This window comes from Marmota monax, unplaced genomic scaffold (genome assembly GCF_021218885.2).
Source record: "Marmota monax isolate L192 unplaced genomic scaffold, Marmota_monax_Labrador192_F-V1.1 WCK01_AAM20220418_F8-fsc00110, whole genome shotgun sequence".
In the NCBI taxonomy this organism is placed as follows: Eukaryota; Metazoa; Chordata; class Mammalia; order Rodentia; family Sciuridae; genus Marmota; species Marmota monax.
The window spans coordinates 4,464,490-4,483,478 of record NW_026694633.1 but is presented as its reverse complement, the minus strand read 5'-3'; the positions used below and the strand labels follow the sequence as shown (position 1 = coordinate 4,483,478).

The 18,989-nt window shown below is 39.4% G+C and overlaps 1 protein-coding gene across 7 annotated transcripts in view; it reads left to right on the top strand.

The window, feature by feature from the left end:
• The window catches only part of Tnik (TRAF2 and NCK interacting kinase), a 383,659-nt gene that overhangs the window by 255,922 nt on the left and 108,748 nt on the right, over window positions 1-18,989 (top strand). For all 7 annotated transcript variants that reach the window (XM_058572271.1, XM_058572273.1, XM_058572272.1 and 4 more), the window contains exons 5-7: window positions 2,540-2,650; window positions 6,458-6,548; window positions 8,303-8,433. In XM_058572271.1, coding sequence (XP_058428254.1) covers window positions 2,540-2,650; window positions 6,458-6,548; window positions 8,303-8,433 — 333 coding nt within the window. The remainder of the gene's footprint in view (window positions 1-2,539; window positions 2,651-6,457; window positions 6,549-8,302; window positions 8,434-18,989) is intronic.

Here is an 18,989-nt window from a genome sequence, read left to right as displayed (position 1 = left end):
CTTAAAAGTTTAATAGTTTTAGCTCTTACATTTAGGTCTCTAATGCTAAAATCAAACAAACAAAAATTTAGGTCTTTGATTATTTTTGAGTTAACATTTTTGCATATGGTGGGAGGTAAAGATCGAACACCATTGTTCTACATGTGGATATCCAGTTGAGTTGTCCCACCATCATTTGTAGAAGAAACTGTGATACACTTTTATCCATAAGTATGTCTGCATATTTCTTTAAAAGACAAGAACATTTTTTTACTAACCACAGAACCATTATCACACTTCTAAAAATGCTAATCTTATTTCCTTAGCATTATCAACTATCTAAGTCTAAGTTGTAACAGTCTCAAAAATATTTTAGCTTTTTTTTAGAAATTTAGTAATTTATTTATATTTATGTATCTGTTTTAGTGTCCAAATAAGATGTATCCATTGCAATTTGTTGATTTGTTTTTTAAATTGAATTTTTTTTTTGTAGTTGTAGATGGACAGCATGCATTTATTTGTTTATTTTTATGTGATGCTAGGGATCAAACCCAGTACCTCATGCGTGCTAGGCAGGTGCTCTGCCAAGGAGAGACAGCCCCAGCCCCTGTTGATTTACTTTAAAAAACATTTTATGTCTACAGGTTTCCCTTCCAACTCTCTTTTCTTTTCCTTTGCAACTCATTTGGTGAAGAAACAATTTGTCTAGACAAGTTTCCTAGTCTAGACTTAGCTGATTTCCTGTAAGTTGTGGGTGGAAAGAACTAGAGGCTCCAGCAGATTCAGGTTTTTGTTTTTTTGTTTTTTGTTTTTTTTTTGGCAACACTACCTCTTAGGTGATGCTTTGTTCTTCTATCAAGAAGCAAATCTTAGTTATTTCTTACTTGTTTATGTCAGCAACGAAGTCTGCTCATTAGGAGGTACAAATAATGACAATGTAGTTGTATTATGCCTTCATCATTTGTTAAATGGGATATCTACTTTCATGAATAGAAGTTTTCCATGTTTTATTATTTAGCTATCCAGTGGTAAAATTAGTGTAAGAAAGAATACATTTCTGTCACTAAAAGTAAATCTTACAGTTAAAGAAAAAGAAAGAATAAACCAGAACCCTCCCCCCACTTTAACTAGTTCTCAAAAGAATAAGTTGGTTTGTTATTTTCTTCTAATATTGCCAATTTTGTTCTTGGGAGGTTACTTTATTAACACATTTAATTAAGCATATTTAATGTGTTTCTAGACATTGCCAGTATTGTTCTAGTCAATGACTAGAGTCCTTTTTGACATGAATCTTTGGTCTTTGATAGCTTCCCTTACGTATGAGAAATTTGTCACTTATTCTGGTTGGAATGTAGTCTGTTGTAGTACCTCCCTGTAAAAGCTTCTTGTAAGCCTCGAAACTTCTGCTCCTCCTTTGGAGAAGATGGGTGGGTTTTATAAGTAACCCAGGCTTTTTGAAATCATAAGTCAAATCAGACCAGGCATTGGAAACTCACTCATGGAACTCATTTCGTAACTTTTTATTAAGAGGTTCTATTAGACACACAGACAAAAAGAAAACGGGATTCCTGCCTGCAGATTTTGCATCCTGGTGGGTATCTTTTAGGACCTAGTGACACAGTGCTGATATCAGACATACACATTTGCACAAAGCCAAAACCATCAATGTGATTTTACCATGTATCTGTTTTAGTTCTTTCTCTACTGTCAAGTCAGGGATTGATTACTAATTATTCTGAATTATTTTTATGTAATTACCAAAAGCAATATAAATATCTAAGAAGATGACTTTGTTGAGAAATGCATTTGAAGGCAAAAAGATAGAAATGGATATTTCCTTTCTAAGCCTAGAAAATGGATGTAAAATCATGTAGACTCCTGTTCCTCTTCTAGGCTCTACTTTGCTGTTAAGTAAGGGCAATGTTTATTTTCTGCCTATTTTATAAAGTTGCTGAGTGCCGTAATGAGTTTATATTTATAGAGTGCTTGGAGCTTTTTGGATGAAAGGTGCTAAATTAGAGTTTATTGTTTATTGAATTTATTTGATGTGTCCAACCTCCTGGGAACATTTACCGAAGTTAATTAAAAACAGATCGTCCCCACTCTGACAGCTTACAGTGCCAGTTACAAACCAATAACATAAACAATGTGCACTTCTGTTGTCCTAACTTGGCACTGACTGCAGAACCATAGGTCTTCAGACAGGGGAATGGTCCTGCTTGTAGGAGATAAGCATTCTTGTGCTGGGAAGAAAGTACAGATAATCTCAACTGATTCTGAGCCACCTACCTGACCCCAGTAAAAAAAAAAAAAAGCAATTTAGAATATAGATATTTCCATCAATTTCCAACTGTTAACTTATAGGTTGAAAATTTTAAAAACAATCTTTCTATCACTGTAGTATGATATTAAGACAAGCGCTTCTGTTTTAGCCTCACATTTTTTTTGCAGGTTTGGCATTCCCAAACAGCCAACTAGAATACCATCTGCTTTCTTCACCCGACTTGGTAGACGCTGTGAAGTGTAACAATAACAATGGCTCGTTTGCTTCCTTTGCCAGTTGGTGATGGAGTTTTGTGGCGCTGGCTCTGTCACTGACCTGATCAAGAACACGAAAGGTAACACCCTGAAAGAAGAATGGATCGCATACATCTGCAGGGAGATCTTGCGGGTAGGTGACAAATGGGGACCAACCTATTTCCCAAAGTCATCAAGCAAAACAGGGTATGTTGGGGGGTGCTGTGGTGCTGTGGCCTTCTAGCGTGATTCACAAGTGTGCCATCTCTGCCTCCCTCCTTGAAGGTTACTCTAACTGCTGGTGGTGATGGTGGTTGGGCACGCAGTTCTGCTCTGATGGGCCTGCGCCATTTTCATAGGTCATGTGCACTGTCATTTGGAGGTTGACATCAGGTGATTTCCTTTGGCCAAGGATTCACTTCCAGTGATGTATCTAATTAGAAATCTGATTTTTTTTTTAATCATAAAAGTAGTGTAGTATAAAGACAGATTTAGGAAATGGGTTGTTTTAAGATGGGTCATTTGAGGTAAACCATTTGTATTATAATTAATATGGTGATGCGTTCCCTGCACTTAAAGTGTTTCAGGATTATGTGATTTTAGTAATTTCTTTACATAGAAGCTAGTTTAACTAATTTTATTTTTAAAAGACTCCTTGAGGCCTAATTACTTAAAGTAATCAAAAGAGCTAGATAAGACTGCTTGTTCTACCAGTTTTACCCACAAATCTCATCATCAGGAGGTAAAGACAATCCTGTCATATTTACTGTACTCAGTTTGGGGAGAAGAAGGTAATTGGGTGCATTCACTTAAACTAGTTTTAATTTTTCTCTTGCTGCTAATACAGAGCTGATTATAGGTCTACAGAGCATTCTTGCTAGATTCGCCTGATGATCATCATTTATTTATAAGCTCAGTCTTCTTAATTTAAGGGAACAAAAGTTAAAATTGTTGTTCACTACATGTCCAAGATATGCCTTTGAGAGATAGATTACATGCTGCAAATGGATGAATCAGTGGATGAGCATTAAAAAGGAAGGAAGATGTAAATAGATACTGACCGGGCCTTAAATGCAAACCAAATTAAGCAAAATACAAAGAGAAATAAAAATTTTAAATGATAGCATTGACAATAGCATAAAAAAATCAAATATCTAGAAATATACAGAAAGAAGTAAATGGCATCTACTCTAAAAACGGCACAAAGTTCCTGAGAGAGATTTATAAAGACCTTAATAATTGGAGTTGTATTCCATTCTCCCCAGTTTTATCCATATCTTTTGAACTCCCAATCAAAATTCCTGTAGGTATATTTGTGCACAGTGATGATCTGATTTTTAGAAATTATATGGAAATATCACCCAGAACCACCAAAGCAATCCTAAAGAAGAAAAACAAAAGTGGAAGACTTATGCCCCCAGTTATCAGGATTTCTTTAAAAAACTAGTAAGTAATTAAGACAGAGTGGTATTGTCGTAGACTAGACAGGGACCAAAGGAACAGACTCAAGGCCCTTGAACAGCCAGGCATGATGGTGCACCCCTGTAATCCCAGTAACTCAGGAGGCTGAGGCAGGAGGATCACAAGGTCAAGGTCAGCCTCAGCAACTTAGCAAAACTCTGTCTCAAAGTAAAAAATAAAAAAGTTCTGGGGGTGTAGCTCAGTGGTTAAGTAACCCTGGGTTCAATCCCTATTACCAAAAGGGGAGGAAAAAAAGTCTCTGAACAGACCTACATCACATGAACACCGTGTTTATGGCAAAACTAATGTTGTTATGGATTAAAAAAAAATGCTCTTATGAGCAAAATTTGATGACTCATATGTAAACATGAGATTGATACCTGCTTTTTACCATATTTAAAAACTTAAAATAGGTGAAAAGTAAAAAACTAATGTTCTTATAAGAAAACAGAGAATAATATACCTATAGCTTAAGGTAGCAAAAAGATTTTTTTATTTGTTGTTTTTAGATATACATGATAGTAGGGTGTATTTTTCACATATTATACATGTTACATGGGGTGCAACCCATTACAATATAGATCCCATTTCTTAGGGTTGAACATGATGTGGAGTTATACCTGTTGTGTATTCATACATGAGCATAGGAAAGTTATATCCATTTATTCTACTGTCTTTCCTATTTCCATCCCTCTCCCTTCCCTTCATTCCCCTTTGTCTGATCCAGTGAACTTCTATACTTACCCTCCCTACCCTTCCGTGTAAAGATTTCTTTAAAAATAACACAAAACACAATTTGAGGGGAAACAACCTATCTGCTGATCTTCTCATCTGACATTTGTCTCTGTGTTTTGATGTGCCATTAACTTAACTTGAATTCATGACTTAAACTCACTCCAGGAAACCATGATGGATTACTTCATCCTCTAGACCACACGTGAGTGCCACCAGAAATTTCTCAGGTTTCCAGGGCTGGTTATCCCCATTTGCACTTCTGGGTAGAAGGGTCAATCTTCAGGGTTCTAAAAGCAGAAAGAAAGTTTGTACTATCCCTTGTTTTAAAAATTGTGAAAATAGTGGTTTTTCTTCTTCTTTCCAATACCTTCTCCCAAATGATACCAGGATTTGACATAAGGTGACACCCTGGTAGGAATAGTTGATCACCTGGAAGTGATCAGAAGAATTATCAGAGCTGATCTTCCCTATATTGTATGATCCCATTCAGTACAGGCTTTGGCTCACTTATATGCTCTTGGTGTCTGCTTCTGAACACTCAGAGGGTAGAGGAGGGAGGGGGATCCTCAGCCCTTCTCTTGAGGATTTACGGGTTGTTCATAGACTGTAAAAACTATGCATTTAAATCTGTTTGATGCCCACCTTAGGCCAAACTGACTAGATAAGAAAGGTAGTTTTTTACCGAGTCTATGACAGTGCCTCAAACTGTCCTGTTGCATGATTTATGTTTACTAATATGCTAAATGTACATGTGAATATTTCTTGGACATCTGTACTCTAGTGCTGAATCTCATTTCTTCAACTAGGAAATTCAGATATTGAGTGTGTGCACGCACACACCTTTTATTCTGTTTTGTGTTTGTGGCCAACAATTAAAAGAAGAAAATCATAAATAATAAAAGACACTTGGATACATAGTTCTTTGAACTAATAATGGTAGAATATAGCATGCTTTACTTCAAGGCTCTAATTTTAGCTTCTTTTAGATTATAATTTATCTGAAAAATATGTGACTACCTTAGAGTAAATCTGTAGCTTATAGAACTCACAATGCAAAAAAGCCAAAATCAGAGTAATTCATGGAAATATGGTACATCATTAGGTGTGGATGTCACAGAATGATTGTCTCATATAATGAGCACAAAGTCACCAAAATCATTAAGTACTAAAAATGACAGTGACAGAATGCCCACTGAGTGAATAGAGATGGTTTTCTTTTGAACCACATTGGCTAAAACCAGTGGGAAAGTTCTTGGCTGCCCTTAGAAATATTTTATTGTGTTCAATTATAAAATTGTAAAACTCAAGGTAACTTTTAACTTTTCAATTCAAATATTGCTCCCTCCACGTGAAGATTTAGTTAAATCAGGGTTGTCTTTTGTGCAAAGAGTGTTGATGTCTTTCATGCAAATTAGCACATTGAGGCAGCCCTCGCTTCTCATGGTACCTTGTTAACTGAAACTCCTGCGCGTGGGAACCTAACCATGCCATCCAGAGTGTGCTCTGGTGGTATCTAGTGTCAGATCCAATATGCAGGGATTTTGTTTAACACAGTGCCATGAATTGCAAAGATAACCAATAAGTACCCATTTATATTGATCAATGGCCTACTGTTGAGAACAACACTATGAGTATGTCAAAGATGTGAATGTCATTCTGTAAAAGTATCTCTGGGTGAGTTTAATTTGGGGAGAATCATTCAAAATAGGTTGTTTTCATCTTGGCTTATCCTGCTATTAACTCTCTCACCTTTTCATCCCTGCAGGGGCTGAGTCACCTGCACCAGCATAAAGTGATTCATCGAGATATTAAAGGGCAGAATGTCTTGCTGACTGAAAATGCGGAAGTTAAACTAGGTGAGAACAGAGTCCTGTGAGCCAAGGGACTGCTTAGAATTGATAAGAGGATTTCAACAGCTCTTTCTTTAAATTAATGTATATTTGTTACTCATGAGTTTGGGGGGCCATTGCCCTAAAAGAGAAAAAAAAATATTTTTTTCTGTTTCAAAGATATTTTCTAAAAGCATTTTGAGGAATCAGTTGTAAATGCTATGATGAACAGAAGAAACTTGTGCTTAATCAATGTGTAGAGATATTTGGGATTTTTTTTTTTTTTCAGTAAAGATTAGAAGTGATAGACCTTAAAATCATCTCCTGCATTTCACATTTTTTATGTTTGCTGTTATGACAGAACACTGATGACCCAATTTTTCATTGAAAATATTCATAGTTAGACATATTTAAAATAAGCAAATTCTGCTATGTTCCCATATGTTTAAGTTATATGTATATTGATTTTATGATTACCTAGGCCACCTGTAGAAAATGGGTGCTTGGTAGTCTGCTTTAGGTGCATAATGATTACCCTCCTACATGTGTCGGTTGCCAGTGGGGGATCCCTTTCTTTGGCATATCTATTAGAGCCCTTCCCCACAGCAGGTCTGGGATTCTCTAGATGAGGTGCAGAACCCCCATGCGCATTTGCCTGCTTGAGTAAAAATGTAAACTGACCAATATCCTGTAGGATTCATGATTCATCATCTAGAACAGGATGACTGTCCATATGGTTGTTTATTTTCATTGAGATTTAAATATTTGCTCTTTTGTTAAAAATATATAAATTCCTCTTATTGTATTTGGAGTTAAACTTTCATCTCATGAATATTCCGTTTTAAAAAAATCAAAGCATACGTTTTGTAGGCTAAGCAGACACTTATGTGCAGATTAGATGAGCTGTCGGAAGATTCGGTCATCCCTGTTTAACAGTTACTTGTTGAGAGTGTAGCAGTGCCATGTCCCTTACAAGGCACTTAGATGATCTCATGTAAATATTAGAGCACTGTATGTAGGTGACATCATCTTCATTTCATAAGTTAGGAAGTCCAAGCTCAAAGAGGTTGATCCACTCATCCTAGGTCACAACACTAGTGAGTGGCAGAAACAGGATGCGAACTTTGGCATCTGACTCCAGCCCTCAGCCGTTATCACTTTTTTTGTACCACCCTTTATGGCAATCAAGCTTGCCTTTTATTGAACACCTGTTTTTGGTCATTATGGAGTCTTGGTATAACCAAATATAACACTTGGTGTTTTATCATTGTATACTTCATGCATTTATCATGAAGTTGAAAAATTTATGTTCACAGTATGGAAAAGGCAGAAGCCATTCCAGTAAGACAAACAAAATGTGGTATATATACATGCAGTGAAATGTTATTCAGTATTACCAAGGAAGGGATTCTGGTACCTGATACAACATGGGTGACCTTTGAGAACATTATGCTGAGTAAAATAAGCCAAACCAGAAGACAAACACTATGATTCCATGTAACTGAGCAGTCAATTTAGAGAGACAGAAAGTGGGAGGTTGCCAGGGCTTTGGAGAGGGCAGTAGGACAGTTCTTGCTCAATGGATCAGAGGCTCAGTTGGGAAAGATGAAAAGTTTTGGTGGTGATGGTTGCACAGTGTTAATGGACTTAATACCACAGATGAAAATGATTAAAATGGTACATTTTTACATCTTGCCATGTTAAAAAGCACAAATCCATTTTCCCATGTTAAACCTGAGATCGGGGAATAAACAGTAATTTGGCTGTTTTCTCTTCATTAGTGGACTTTGGAGTCAGTGCCCAGCTTGACCGAACAGTGGGCAGGAGGAACACTTTCATTGGGACCCCCTACTGGATGGCACCAGAAGTCATTGCCTGTGACGAAAACCCAGATGCCACATATGATTTCAAGGTATGAATTCTTCTTTGTGTTTTAAAATTACACCTAAATTCCATCCTGAGTCTTGCAGTGGAAGAATTCTCTTGTGCTTTCAGATTTGGGATGTATGTGTCCCAATGGGAGAACTGGAGAAAAAAAGGACATTTTAGTGAGAATCTTTATAATGAATCCACCTCACATGCCTATTTAAAAAAATTTTCTTTAAAAGTTTGAATCATATTCTGTATTCTTTTTCTTGGAAAATAGGTTGGATTTCCATTTTGATTATTGTCTAGATTTTTGGCCAAGTACATATTCTCTTCTTTGTCCAGTTCATTTACTAGTTCTTGTTTTACCAATTTGATTATTGTCTAGATTTTTGGCAAAGTACATATTCTCTGACCAGTTCGTTTATTAGTTCTTGTTTTTAAATTTATTATTTTACATATTAACAGGGTACCATGTGATATTTTGAAACATGTATACATTGCCTGTTGTTTAAATCAAGTTAAACATATTTCTCTACGCAAACTTTAATAATTTCTTCAAGCTGAAAAATTTCAAAATCTTTTCTTCTAGCTTTTAAAAGGTACAGTACATTATCATTCTAGTAACTCTATTGTACACTGATAACACAAAATAACTTTTTGCTTCTAGGTAACTATAATTTGGTCCCCACTGATCAACCTTTACCTATCCCTTCCACTCCCAAGAACATATTCTGATAGCTTTTAATAATACAAGAAGCCAAGATATGCATTTGTTATCTTGGGTCATCTTTTTCTGAAAAGAATAATCAGACTTCCTCATTTCTGCATTGCTCAGAGTCTAATTATTCAGGTCTCTTTTCTGTGAGAACCAAATGAGATGTTGATCACTACTCTATGGTGGTTTCTCCAGAAATTTGATTTGCAGCTTATCACTTTGCATTTTAAGCTGGAGATTTTCTAATAAATTCAAAGCCATGTTCAAATAGAGGTCTTCAAGAAGCCTTCCTCTATCTGTTCCACAAGCCAACCACCAAACATGAATTTGGGTTGCTGCCCCACTGCTAGCTCAAGTGTCCATTGACATTGTTTTTTTCCTGGCTAAGAATAGATACAGGATAGGACTAGGTACAGTGATGTGTATGTAGGAACTGTGGGTTTTCAGGTTGAGCACTAGGTAGAGAGACACCCTGTGGACAAAACATGGTACTGCCTGGTTTTAGAGGTTCACGTTCCTTCCCAAAATGACTGGCCTTTTGCAAGTGCTTACCCAGTTAGTGATCTTCTCTGCACTGGGTCTTGAACCCAGGTCTCCCAACTTTCTGAAGATAGCTCTGTTCCTCCATAACTTACTTCAGCATAAGCCTCCAGTTTATCAAACAAATGAAAAGTATATTTGACAAAGTCCTGTTTTAAAGACCATTTAGTTCTTCACATGTGGGATTATTATTGAAATCAGGCCACAACAATGCAAACCTTGCAGTATCTTTGGGACCCAATATTTCAGGGTATTGACAAAATTACTTGCCTCCTTGGGGAAATGCAAGTTTGAAGGTCTGAAAACCTAATCTCCTGTAAATATGCTCCTTCCTCTAAAGTTAGTCACTGCCATAACCTGACAACAATCTGTCTGAAAACAGCTGCCAAGTTAAAAATTAATCTCCTGCCAAAATAAATGACATTTATTTAAACTGCTAATGATAAACATGTTTAAGTAATTCCATTTGCAAATCTCTTCAGAGGAGCCACCACAAAGTATATGTCCCAGGGTAGACATGTATGTTATACTGGCCCTGAGCAATTCTTCATACTTTAGTTATATTTTACAAGTGCTAACTATTCTAAGTCTGGGCCTTGGATATTTTAGATGACCTGAACATATACCAGGAGGAATCAGTGTTTTTGGACTTATCTCAAACTTAACCTTTTTTGTATAATGACAGATACATTATATGTGGGACTTCTCCTCTGTGGCACAGAGTAGATCCCTCTGATAGATCTTTTGAGAGGCATAACTAGAAAAGACCTTTCTTCTTTCCAAGCCAAAGCTTGGAATTAAAATAATTTCTTGGGGGCTGGGATTGTAGCTCAGTGGTAGATAACTTGCCTAGCATGTGCGAGGCTCTGGTTTTCGATTCTCAGCACTGCATATAAATAAATTAAATAACGGTCCGCCAACAACTAAAAACAATTTTTAAAAGAATCATATCATGGGGCTAAGGATATAGCTCAGTTGGTAGAGTGCTTGCAGCTCATACGCAAGGCCCTGGATTCAATCCCCAGCATCACAAAAAAAAAAAAAAAAAAGAATCCCGACAGAACAGGTTCCTCTCCATCAGTCATTTAGACCTTCTTCTGAATTAGTTTATCAGGCTCATCATGAGTGCAGGCTGTTTGAAAGGAAGAAAAACTCATGGCAATAATGTGGGCTTCACTGGTCACCTGTCACGGGTACAAAAGAAGGCGCATGACCAAAGGGTGAATCAGGAAAATTGGGCAGAAATGAAGATTTGGGGATTCTTTGAAGATTTATTTCAATCACTTCACAGTTTCACTATAGGCCAGAGAAGATGCTAATCTTAAAAAAAAAAAAGCAAACTTCCTTCTTTATTGCCACTATATCTTACTCTTTTTATTTTCTGTCCAGATTCTCTTAGGAATGTGGTCTGTCACCAAGGGACAACTTGACAATAACACCCCATGTGCCTTAGTGAATACCCACTGTGTGCATGGGGTTGGCCAGGCTCTATCTGTGGCAGCGGTTGGGCTGTTGACAAGAGTTCATTCGGGACCCCGTCAGAGATTTGGTCCTGTGTGTTTGATGTTCCGTTGACCAGCAGGGTCTCCCAGGCTCAGCATCTGGTGTCAACACTAGGGGCTGTCACACGTCATAGATGCTTTCAGCCGAGATGACATGTTTAGAATAAAAGATGACTTGAGGGCCAGTGGATATTTCTAAATTTCCTGCCATGAGATCCCTTGCTTTAAAATAAAGGCAAAATGTAAGCCAGGACAGGATAGTTTTGATTTTGTTGATTATTGATATTATTGATTATTATTTGACTTAAGATGTCTTTAAGAACTGTTTCAAGTTTTTGTTTGTTGTTTGATTTTTAAAAGTGAAGTCATTCAGCATTATGAGGGCCTCTGTAGGAAAGTAGTCTGAGAGCTCATGGCTTTTATTGCAGCCTGGCTTTGTGGGTTATCTACTGGGCTCAGTAAGTCACTCTCTGCAATAGAGTCTCCTCAGGAGGAGTGCCAGAATCTCATTTGCCTGGTGTGTTGGCTTTCCCTGGAGGCCCTGCCTTTCTTGTTTTCAGAAATTCTGTCAAAACACTTCAAGCGAAAGGAAAGGTTTCATTTCCCTGATAAGTATGCGGGGCAATAATGAAAGCTTTCCCATTTAATAATAAGCATTCAAAAGATTTGAAATTAATAAAACTACTCAAAATTCCTAGGCTGTTTAAACTGTTATTTTTAAAACTTACTCTGAATTTTATTTCAGTTGGATGGAATCTGCCAAGCATTTTATAGTCCTGTGTACTTATTACTTTTAATAGAACCACCCACTAAAGAAAGTTCTCTGTGGCCAAATGCCCATCAATGGGAAACAGGTTGAACAGAGACCAGAGCATCTGTCCAGTAGAATATTACATAGCTATTTTGGCAAAGGGGTGCATATATGTTGGATCCGAAGAGACCCCAAGATAGCCTAAGTGTAGAGTATGGAATAGAACTATTTCGTAACATCAACTTACTCTACCCCATGCCATGGAGAGAGACACATGAGAAATCTAGAAGGAATCTGGAATATTCCAAGAGTGTTTTACCTCTGAACAGGGCATGTGGATGGTGAACTTAAAATTCTTATTTTCTGTCTCCTCTTGTCCTGTTTTAATGTTTTCGCCATTAGCAGGCCTTGTACTCATTAAACTAGTGGAGAGAAATGAAGTGGATGGCCAGTCCTAACACCCCATACCTGCTGGGCTTTTATACCCCAGGCCAGATCTGTGCTAACACTGTGTGCTATTCATCTATATTCTGTTTATGAGAGTTTTCACACAGGTGCTGTGAATTATTTGTAAGCATAGGGGTCTCCTCTGGTATTTGGGTGAATATTGTGTTCAGGCTGTGGAGAAACTGCCCGATTCATTATCCCACGTCCCAGATATTGGCTTAATAAGCAGGGTAGAAATAGTGCTTCTCAGAGGCTCAGCCAGAGATGACATAAACAACTGCCTGATAGGAGAGTCACTGTGATGAAGGTGTCACCCAAGAGGACAGTATTCAGGCTACAAAATGGTACATTTATACTTTCAAAGGAGTCCAGGCCTCTGTCCGCTGAAATCCAAACAGGGGTTCTTCCCTATTTGTTCAAAAGGAAGATGATACAGTTGGGCATGGGGGTACATGCTTGTGATTCCAGCAACTTGGGAGGCTGAGGCAGGAGGATGGCAAGTTTAAGGCTAGCCTCAGCAACTTTTCAGCAAGACCCTCAACAACTTAGTGAGACTCTGTCTCTAAATAAATAAATAAATAAATGCTCAAGATGTAGTTCAGTGGTAAAGTACCTTGGGTTCAATCTCCAGTGCAAAAAAAAAAAAAGGTGGGGGCAGCGAGATGGTACCAACAACCACATTAGTGCCACTAGCAGGAAACTGACACCTGTTATACATGTTCATAAGTGTCCATGTTCACACCCACCTAGATAGGACTCCTCAGTCAGGCCCAGCATCTCCTCCAGGCAACACGCACATCTCAGTGGAAGAGATTAAGTTCAGTAGTTTTCCTTTGGCCCAATAACATGTAGGTGGATGGGGACTGCAGAAAGGTATTTCTTCAGTTTATGTTTAAACAGGATTTGTAATACCTGCCTCTCTTGGGAATATCACCAGTGACCCTGAACTCACCACCTTAGTTCTGTTTATATGTAATGTAGTAAGTATGTGACATAATGAATAAGTGAGTCTTTTGAAGTCAGACAAAACATGTTTAAACCATAGATTCTGCTTCCTGTTTGCTGTATTGGCCCAAGGGAATTATTTAACCTTTCTGAGCCTGTATAAAACGAGAATAATAGATTCTATATCACGATTGTAATAGAATAAGGTGTGTTAATAGATATAAAGACATAAATGCAATGCCTAATACTTAATCTATAAACTTGGTATATAAATATAGATAATATATATGTATTAACTTTGTAGTTTTATATTTATGTATCATTTGAAAAAGCACTGCTATATTAGGGGTCATTTTTGACCTAGAACAACAATTTCATGTGGTTCAACCTCATATTTGTATTGCACATCTCTGATTGTTTTCTGTTGAACCAGAATCTGCTTCTCTCTAACTTTTACCACTAGATCAAGATGCTGTCCGTAGGGACCACACATGCAATGCATACTGTTTCCTTTTTCCTACTGGGATATTTCAAAATGAGTAAGTAACCACAAATCAGTGACCCAATGAAAGACTATTTTCTGGTCTGTGAAACCTGGTAGAATCCACTGTCCTTTTTGTGCCCAGGATTAAGCTATTGTCTGTCTACACTTGACCTCCATGCTGCCCCTTGCAGTGGGTTCATGGGGCTAAGACTCCACCATGGCCATTTCTGCTCAACAGCCTGACTTCTTATCAGGCACTGCCATTACGGGGCGGCAGAGAGAGACTGCCAGGCTAAAGGAGGGAAGAGGACAGCCTCTGCCTGTTGGCTTCCTCTAGCTTCCTGTTTCAGCAGCCTTGGTCCACTGAGTGCTAGACTCACTGCCATCTGATCTGACTCAGGTTTAGTGGCTGAGCTGCCTTTTGATAATAACTGGCCTAAGGATCTGTCTGCACCCTTTTCTGTTAAACACCAACTGTGTGCACTGCACTATTAGGTGCTTGGTGTATATTATCTTACTGAATTCTCACACCAGCCCTGAAGGATATATATATATATATATATATATATATATATATATATATATATATATATATATATATATATATTTATTCACCTTACAGCTGAGGAAATTGGGATCTTTCCTCAGATGGCCTCCCTTTCCTTGTGTGGCTGGTTTGGCCTTCTGAGATTGCTGCTCTGCACTGTTTGGCAGCCCAGCCCAGAAGGAACGCTCTCTTTTTCTGTTCAAGCTGCCAGTGTGCCGCTGTCCCCAGCTCCCAACCAGAAATTGTGTCTTATGTCTGCCTCCCCAGAGCCACCAGAATGTGTCCCTGTTCTGTTTGTAATGCACACAGCACTGGTCTATTAATCATGCCACGGGCCAGGCTACGCAGCCAGCACCTCTGGAATAATGAATTACCCAGCTCCTGCCAAAATGAGTCACGCCATGGCCATGAAAGAAACTTATCTCTTCCTGACTCTCTCCTATCTTGTTCCTCCCTCTTCCCTTTCTTGTCTCCTGTGATCTGTCTTACCAGTGGTAATTGGTATATTTTCTCCCATATTTAACTTCTGAAGTGTCTTTGGGACTTGCTAATGTATCCGAGGGCTTATACAAGGCCCGTCAAGGACATTTAAGGCTTCCGAGCACAGCAGTTAAGCATAGCTTACAAGCAACTTTGGGTATGTATGGCCAATAATATAAATGTTCCTTTTGGAAAAGAAGGAAACCCCAGCAAAAGAAAGAGAAATCTAACAGTGATATGAAATGAAAACTTAAAAGAAGCCGCAGTAGCTGGCCTGGTCATATGAAAAACCTAGGATGCAGGGAGTTGGAATGGAGTAGCTTCTGATTTAAAGGGGAGTATTTGTGGATTGGGGGCAGGCTGCCCAAGAGAGACATGTCTTCAGTGACCCTCCCTGCTTCTAGTAGAATGGATCCAGGATCACTTAACAAGTGAGACGTCCTATTCCCCTATTGTCAAAATCTGCTTTCTTTTTTTTTTTATTGCTGTATATGCATTATCATTTAGGAATGCCTTTGGCTGTATATATGTATTTGTGTTTCTTCCATCCCCAGAAGCTTAGATGCAGGTACTCCAAGATTGACATGGTGCTCATCAATGTCATTAGAACTCTAGGTTCCTTCATTTCTACCCTGTCAACAATGACTTGTCAGTTTATTGCCTCATGAATGCAAGATGGATGCTGTAGCTGCAGATACCATGTTTTGATTCAAGGCACAAAGAAGTGAGGATGATTTGGCAGGACACAAGCTGTGTTAGTTCCCTATTTTTGGGAAAAGTGGAAGCTCTCTGAAGATGGCTGTTTATGTCTCCTTGGCTATAACTGTGTCAGATCCATAACTTGTAGGAGAGTCAGAATAGACCAAGTGTAGCTCTCCTATTCTCTGAAATAGAGACAGCAATGAAAATAGGGGCTGAAAGTGCCTGTTGGGTAAGCCACAGCCAGATGGAGGGTAATCACAGAAGACTAAATCGCGCAGACAGAGGCAGTCTTTAGAGGAGAAGGAAATCGATACTCTTGAGCTTCAGTGTGTGCCAGGTTTTGTGCCCGGGAGCATACCTGAACATATGCGTGTCAGTTACCTCTTTTATAGAGCTGAGAAAGCTAAACTCTAAGCAGCATTCTGTGGGTAGCTAAATTAGGAACCCAGATTTAAATCCAGATCTGTCTGAAAAGCCAACCCATGTTGCCTTGAAGAATGAGGCCAGTTTCGTAGCATGGAACTGGGGTGCTTCACTGTATCTTAACACCTTCATTGAGTTGCCAGCACATTCAGTCACCTGTGAAGTAGGAATCTGGAAGGATTATTTTATGGACCCCTGACTTAAAAAAAAAAATAAAGTATGCATGCTCTTCTCTTTGGTAATAGAGGACTGGCCTGGAAGGCAGGAGACCCAGCTCTGTTGAAAAATGTTGGTGCTTCTTTGCACTATGATCTTGGCTCTGTCGCTTTCCCCAGCTGTGAAGTACAGTAAGGTTGGACGTGAAGGTCTACCAGGGTCCTGCCAGCCCTCAGACCACTCAGGCTCTGCATCCTTCTCTAGTGTTCTAGGTACTTGGAATACATAAGTCAACAAAATGAAGATCCCTGTCCTGTAGGCCTTATGTTCTTGTGTCAGGGAGTGTGCACATGCGTGTGCTGGGGGCAAGGGGCACAAACCATAAACACAAAGTACAGTCAATTAGCTGTGAGTAAACGCACAGCATATTAGAAAGGGACAGTTTATGGGGGGACTGTCCTGGGAAAGGCAGGGGATGGACAGCACTGGGGGAGGACATAGGACTTAAAGGAAGACCTCATGGAGGGGAGTCAGGCAGCCTGCAGGTCACTGGGAGGTGCTGCTGGCCCAGAGATGAGCTTGAACACAGACCCAAAGGCAGGAGAGTGCTGGGTCTTCTGTGCATTTTCTGCCCCACCTGAGGCAGGCCCTGGAGCCCTCCCCTTGCCAGACCAGCATGTTCTCTTTCAGACATGTGGGCTGTTCAGCCAGTTCAGTCTCCTAAACTTGGAGGCCATCTGCGTTTGACTCTGCTGTGGCAGTCAGGGGGCAGAGCCTGGCCTCCTCCATCCTGCTCGCACCTCATTTCATGCTGCAGTTTCTAGGGATACTGGACACATGCTGGCAGAACTGCCAAGGCCTGCCGATCAAAATAGCACAGGGACCTTTGGAGCTGACCCTCCATTTCCAGACAATTCTCACTGTTTCCTTCCTGATGCCTCCTGCACAGAGTGACTCAGTGTTTGCATCAGGCTCCTGAACAACTGTCTTTGTCTACCAACCATAACACCCCACATATAAGTGAGCTATTTCCCTCTGTACCAGTTACTGCTCCTGTGCCAGCCTGTGACAGGTGGGCCAGGCCTTCCCCTTTAGCTCTGGAAATGTTCTCCTGAGCAAGGCCAAGAGCCTGTGGAAAACATCGTCCTTTGCAAGACTGTGCACTCACTGGGGGTGTATGTGATTCTGAAACCTCTGAATCCTTCTTGAAACATAGCAAGAAGGTACGAGCTACCTTCTTGAGCAGTGCTGAAAGCAGAGAAGTTACCTGGCACCCAACGACAATGGTATCGATCTGACAACTGGTGACAGGCAAAGAATCTACCACTTACGTCCTCATGTGTGGTTCATGTGTGCCCAGCATCTGTGGTAAAGTAGATGGCATGGTAGGCAAGAGGCCAGTGCCCTGGAAAGTCCTCATCACATTGTGTAGGCCTCAGCTCCAACACTGGACAGGCCTGGGGGTCACTCACAGGATACTGAGAAATTTAGTTGTAGGGAATGACACAGTATGAGTTTCATGGTCCTCTTCAGTTACATATGTTTTATGGACCCATGACATTTGTTTGTTGGGAATATAAGGAAACTTAACTTTGGTCTCTCTGATCTGAGCGAGGTTGCAGGTGAGGTCTTGAATAATATACACAATGCATAATGTATTTAAAATGCAAGGAGGGTGAGACTATATCAGGATGTGGGCCACTGAACCAAATTTTCTGTTAGGTTTTCCAACCCATCTGCTGGGAAACAAATGCAGCAATTATCTGTTTGAGGTTTCCTAACCTGGTTTTCCCCATTTCTTGATTTGACCCCCTCTTCTGCCATCTTTAGAGACCACTGAGCCATAGACATGGAGTGTGGGAGAAGCATATTGTTAGAGATGGAGGCCGCACAGTTAAAGGGGAATCATTGGTCTAGAAAATGCTGATCAGAGCATAAAATCAGTCTGAGCATAAGCAAGAATATAAGGGTATAAAAACCTCTATTTGAGAGCTGGAGATATAGCTCAGTTGGTAGCATACTTGTCTCGCATGCACAAGGCCCTGGGTTCAATCCCCAGCACCACACACACACACACACACACACACACACACACACAAGATCTTTATTTCAAATGATAGTCTACTTACAAGAAGGAGGATATTTCATCCTTATACAAATGTATTGAGCACCTACAACTGTTCCAAACTCTCTTCTAAACACTAGGAAGAAACAAGTAAAAAGCATCCTCAAAGTCTCTCTGTCCTCATCTAATTAAAAAACATGGGGGATGTCTTGCAGGTTAAAAACCATTGGAAATAGATAAACCTACTATCTGATCCAGCTGTGTTCCACTCCTGTCTATTTTCTCAAAAGAAATAAAAATGCACACCTTTGTATTGACTAGCTCAAACTGGGAACAATACAAATGTCTGTCAACCATTGAAAGCAAACTGCACTATGTCCACCCAATGGAATACTACTGAGAAAATAAAAAGGAGTGAGGTACAGATACATGCTACAAGGGTGGACCTCAAAACATTATGCTAAGTGAAACAAACTGATTGCAAAAGGCATTATCTTACGTGACTCTTAATAGAAGACTTTGGAAGATGCAGACTAATTCGTAGTGACAGAAAAGTGATCAGTGGTTGCCTATGGATGGTGGAGTGGGGCCATAGATAGCAGGGACTACAATATAGAAGGGCAAGTGGGATCTTTGGGGAGTGATGGGTATGTTTACTATCTTGATTGGGGTGATGGGATCCCGAGAGTATTCATGTGTCATACCTTATTAGATGGCACACTTTATGAATGTGCAGTTTGTTTCATGACAATTAGAACTCAGTAAAGATATTCAGAAGAAATAGCAGTAACTTCATATGGTTCCATTGATAGATGAATTTCGGTGATAAGTTGATTTTTAAA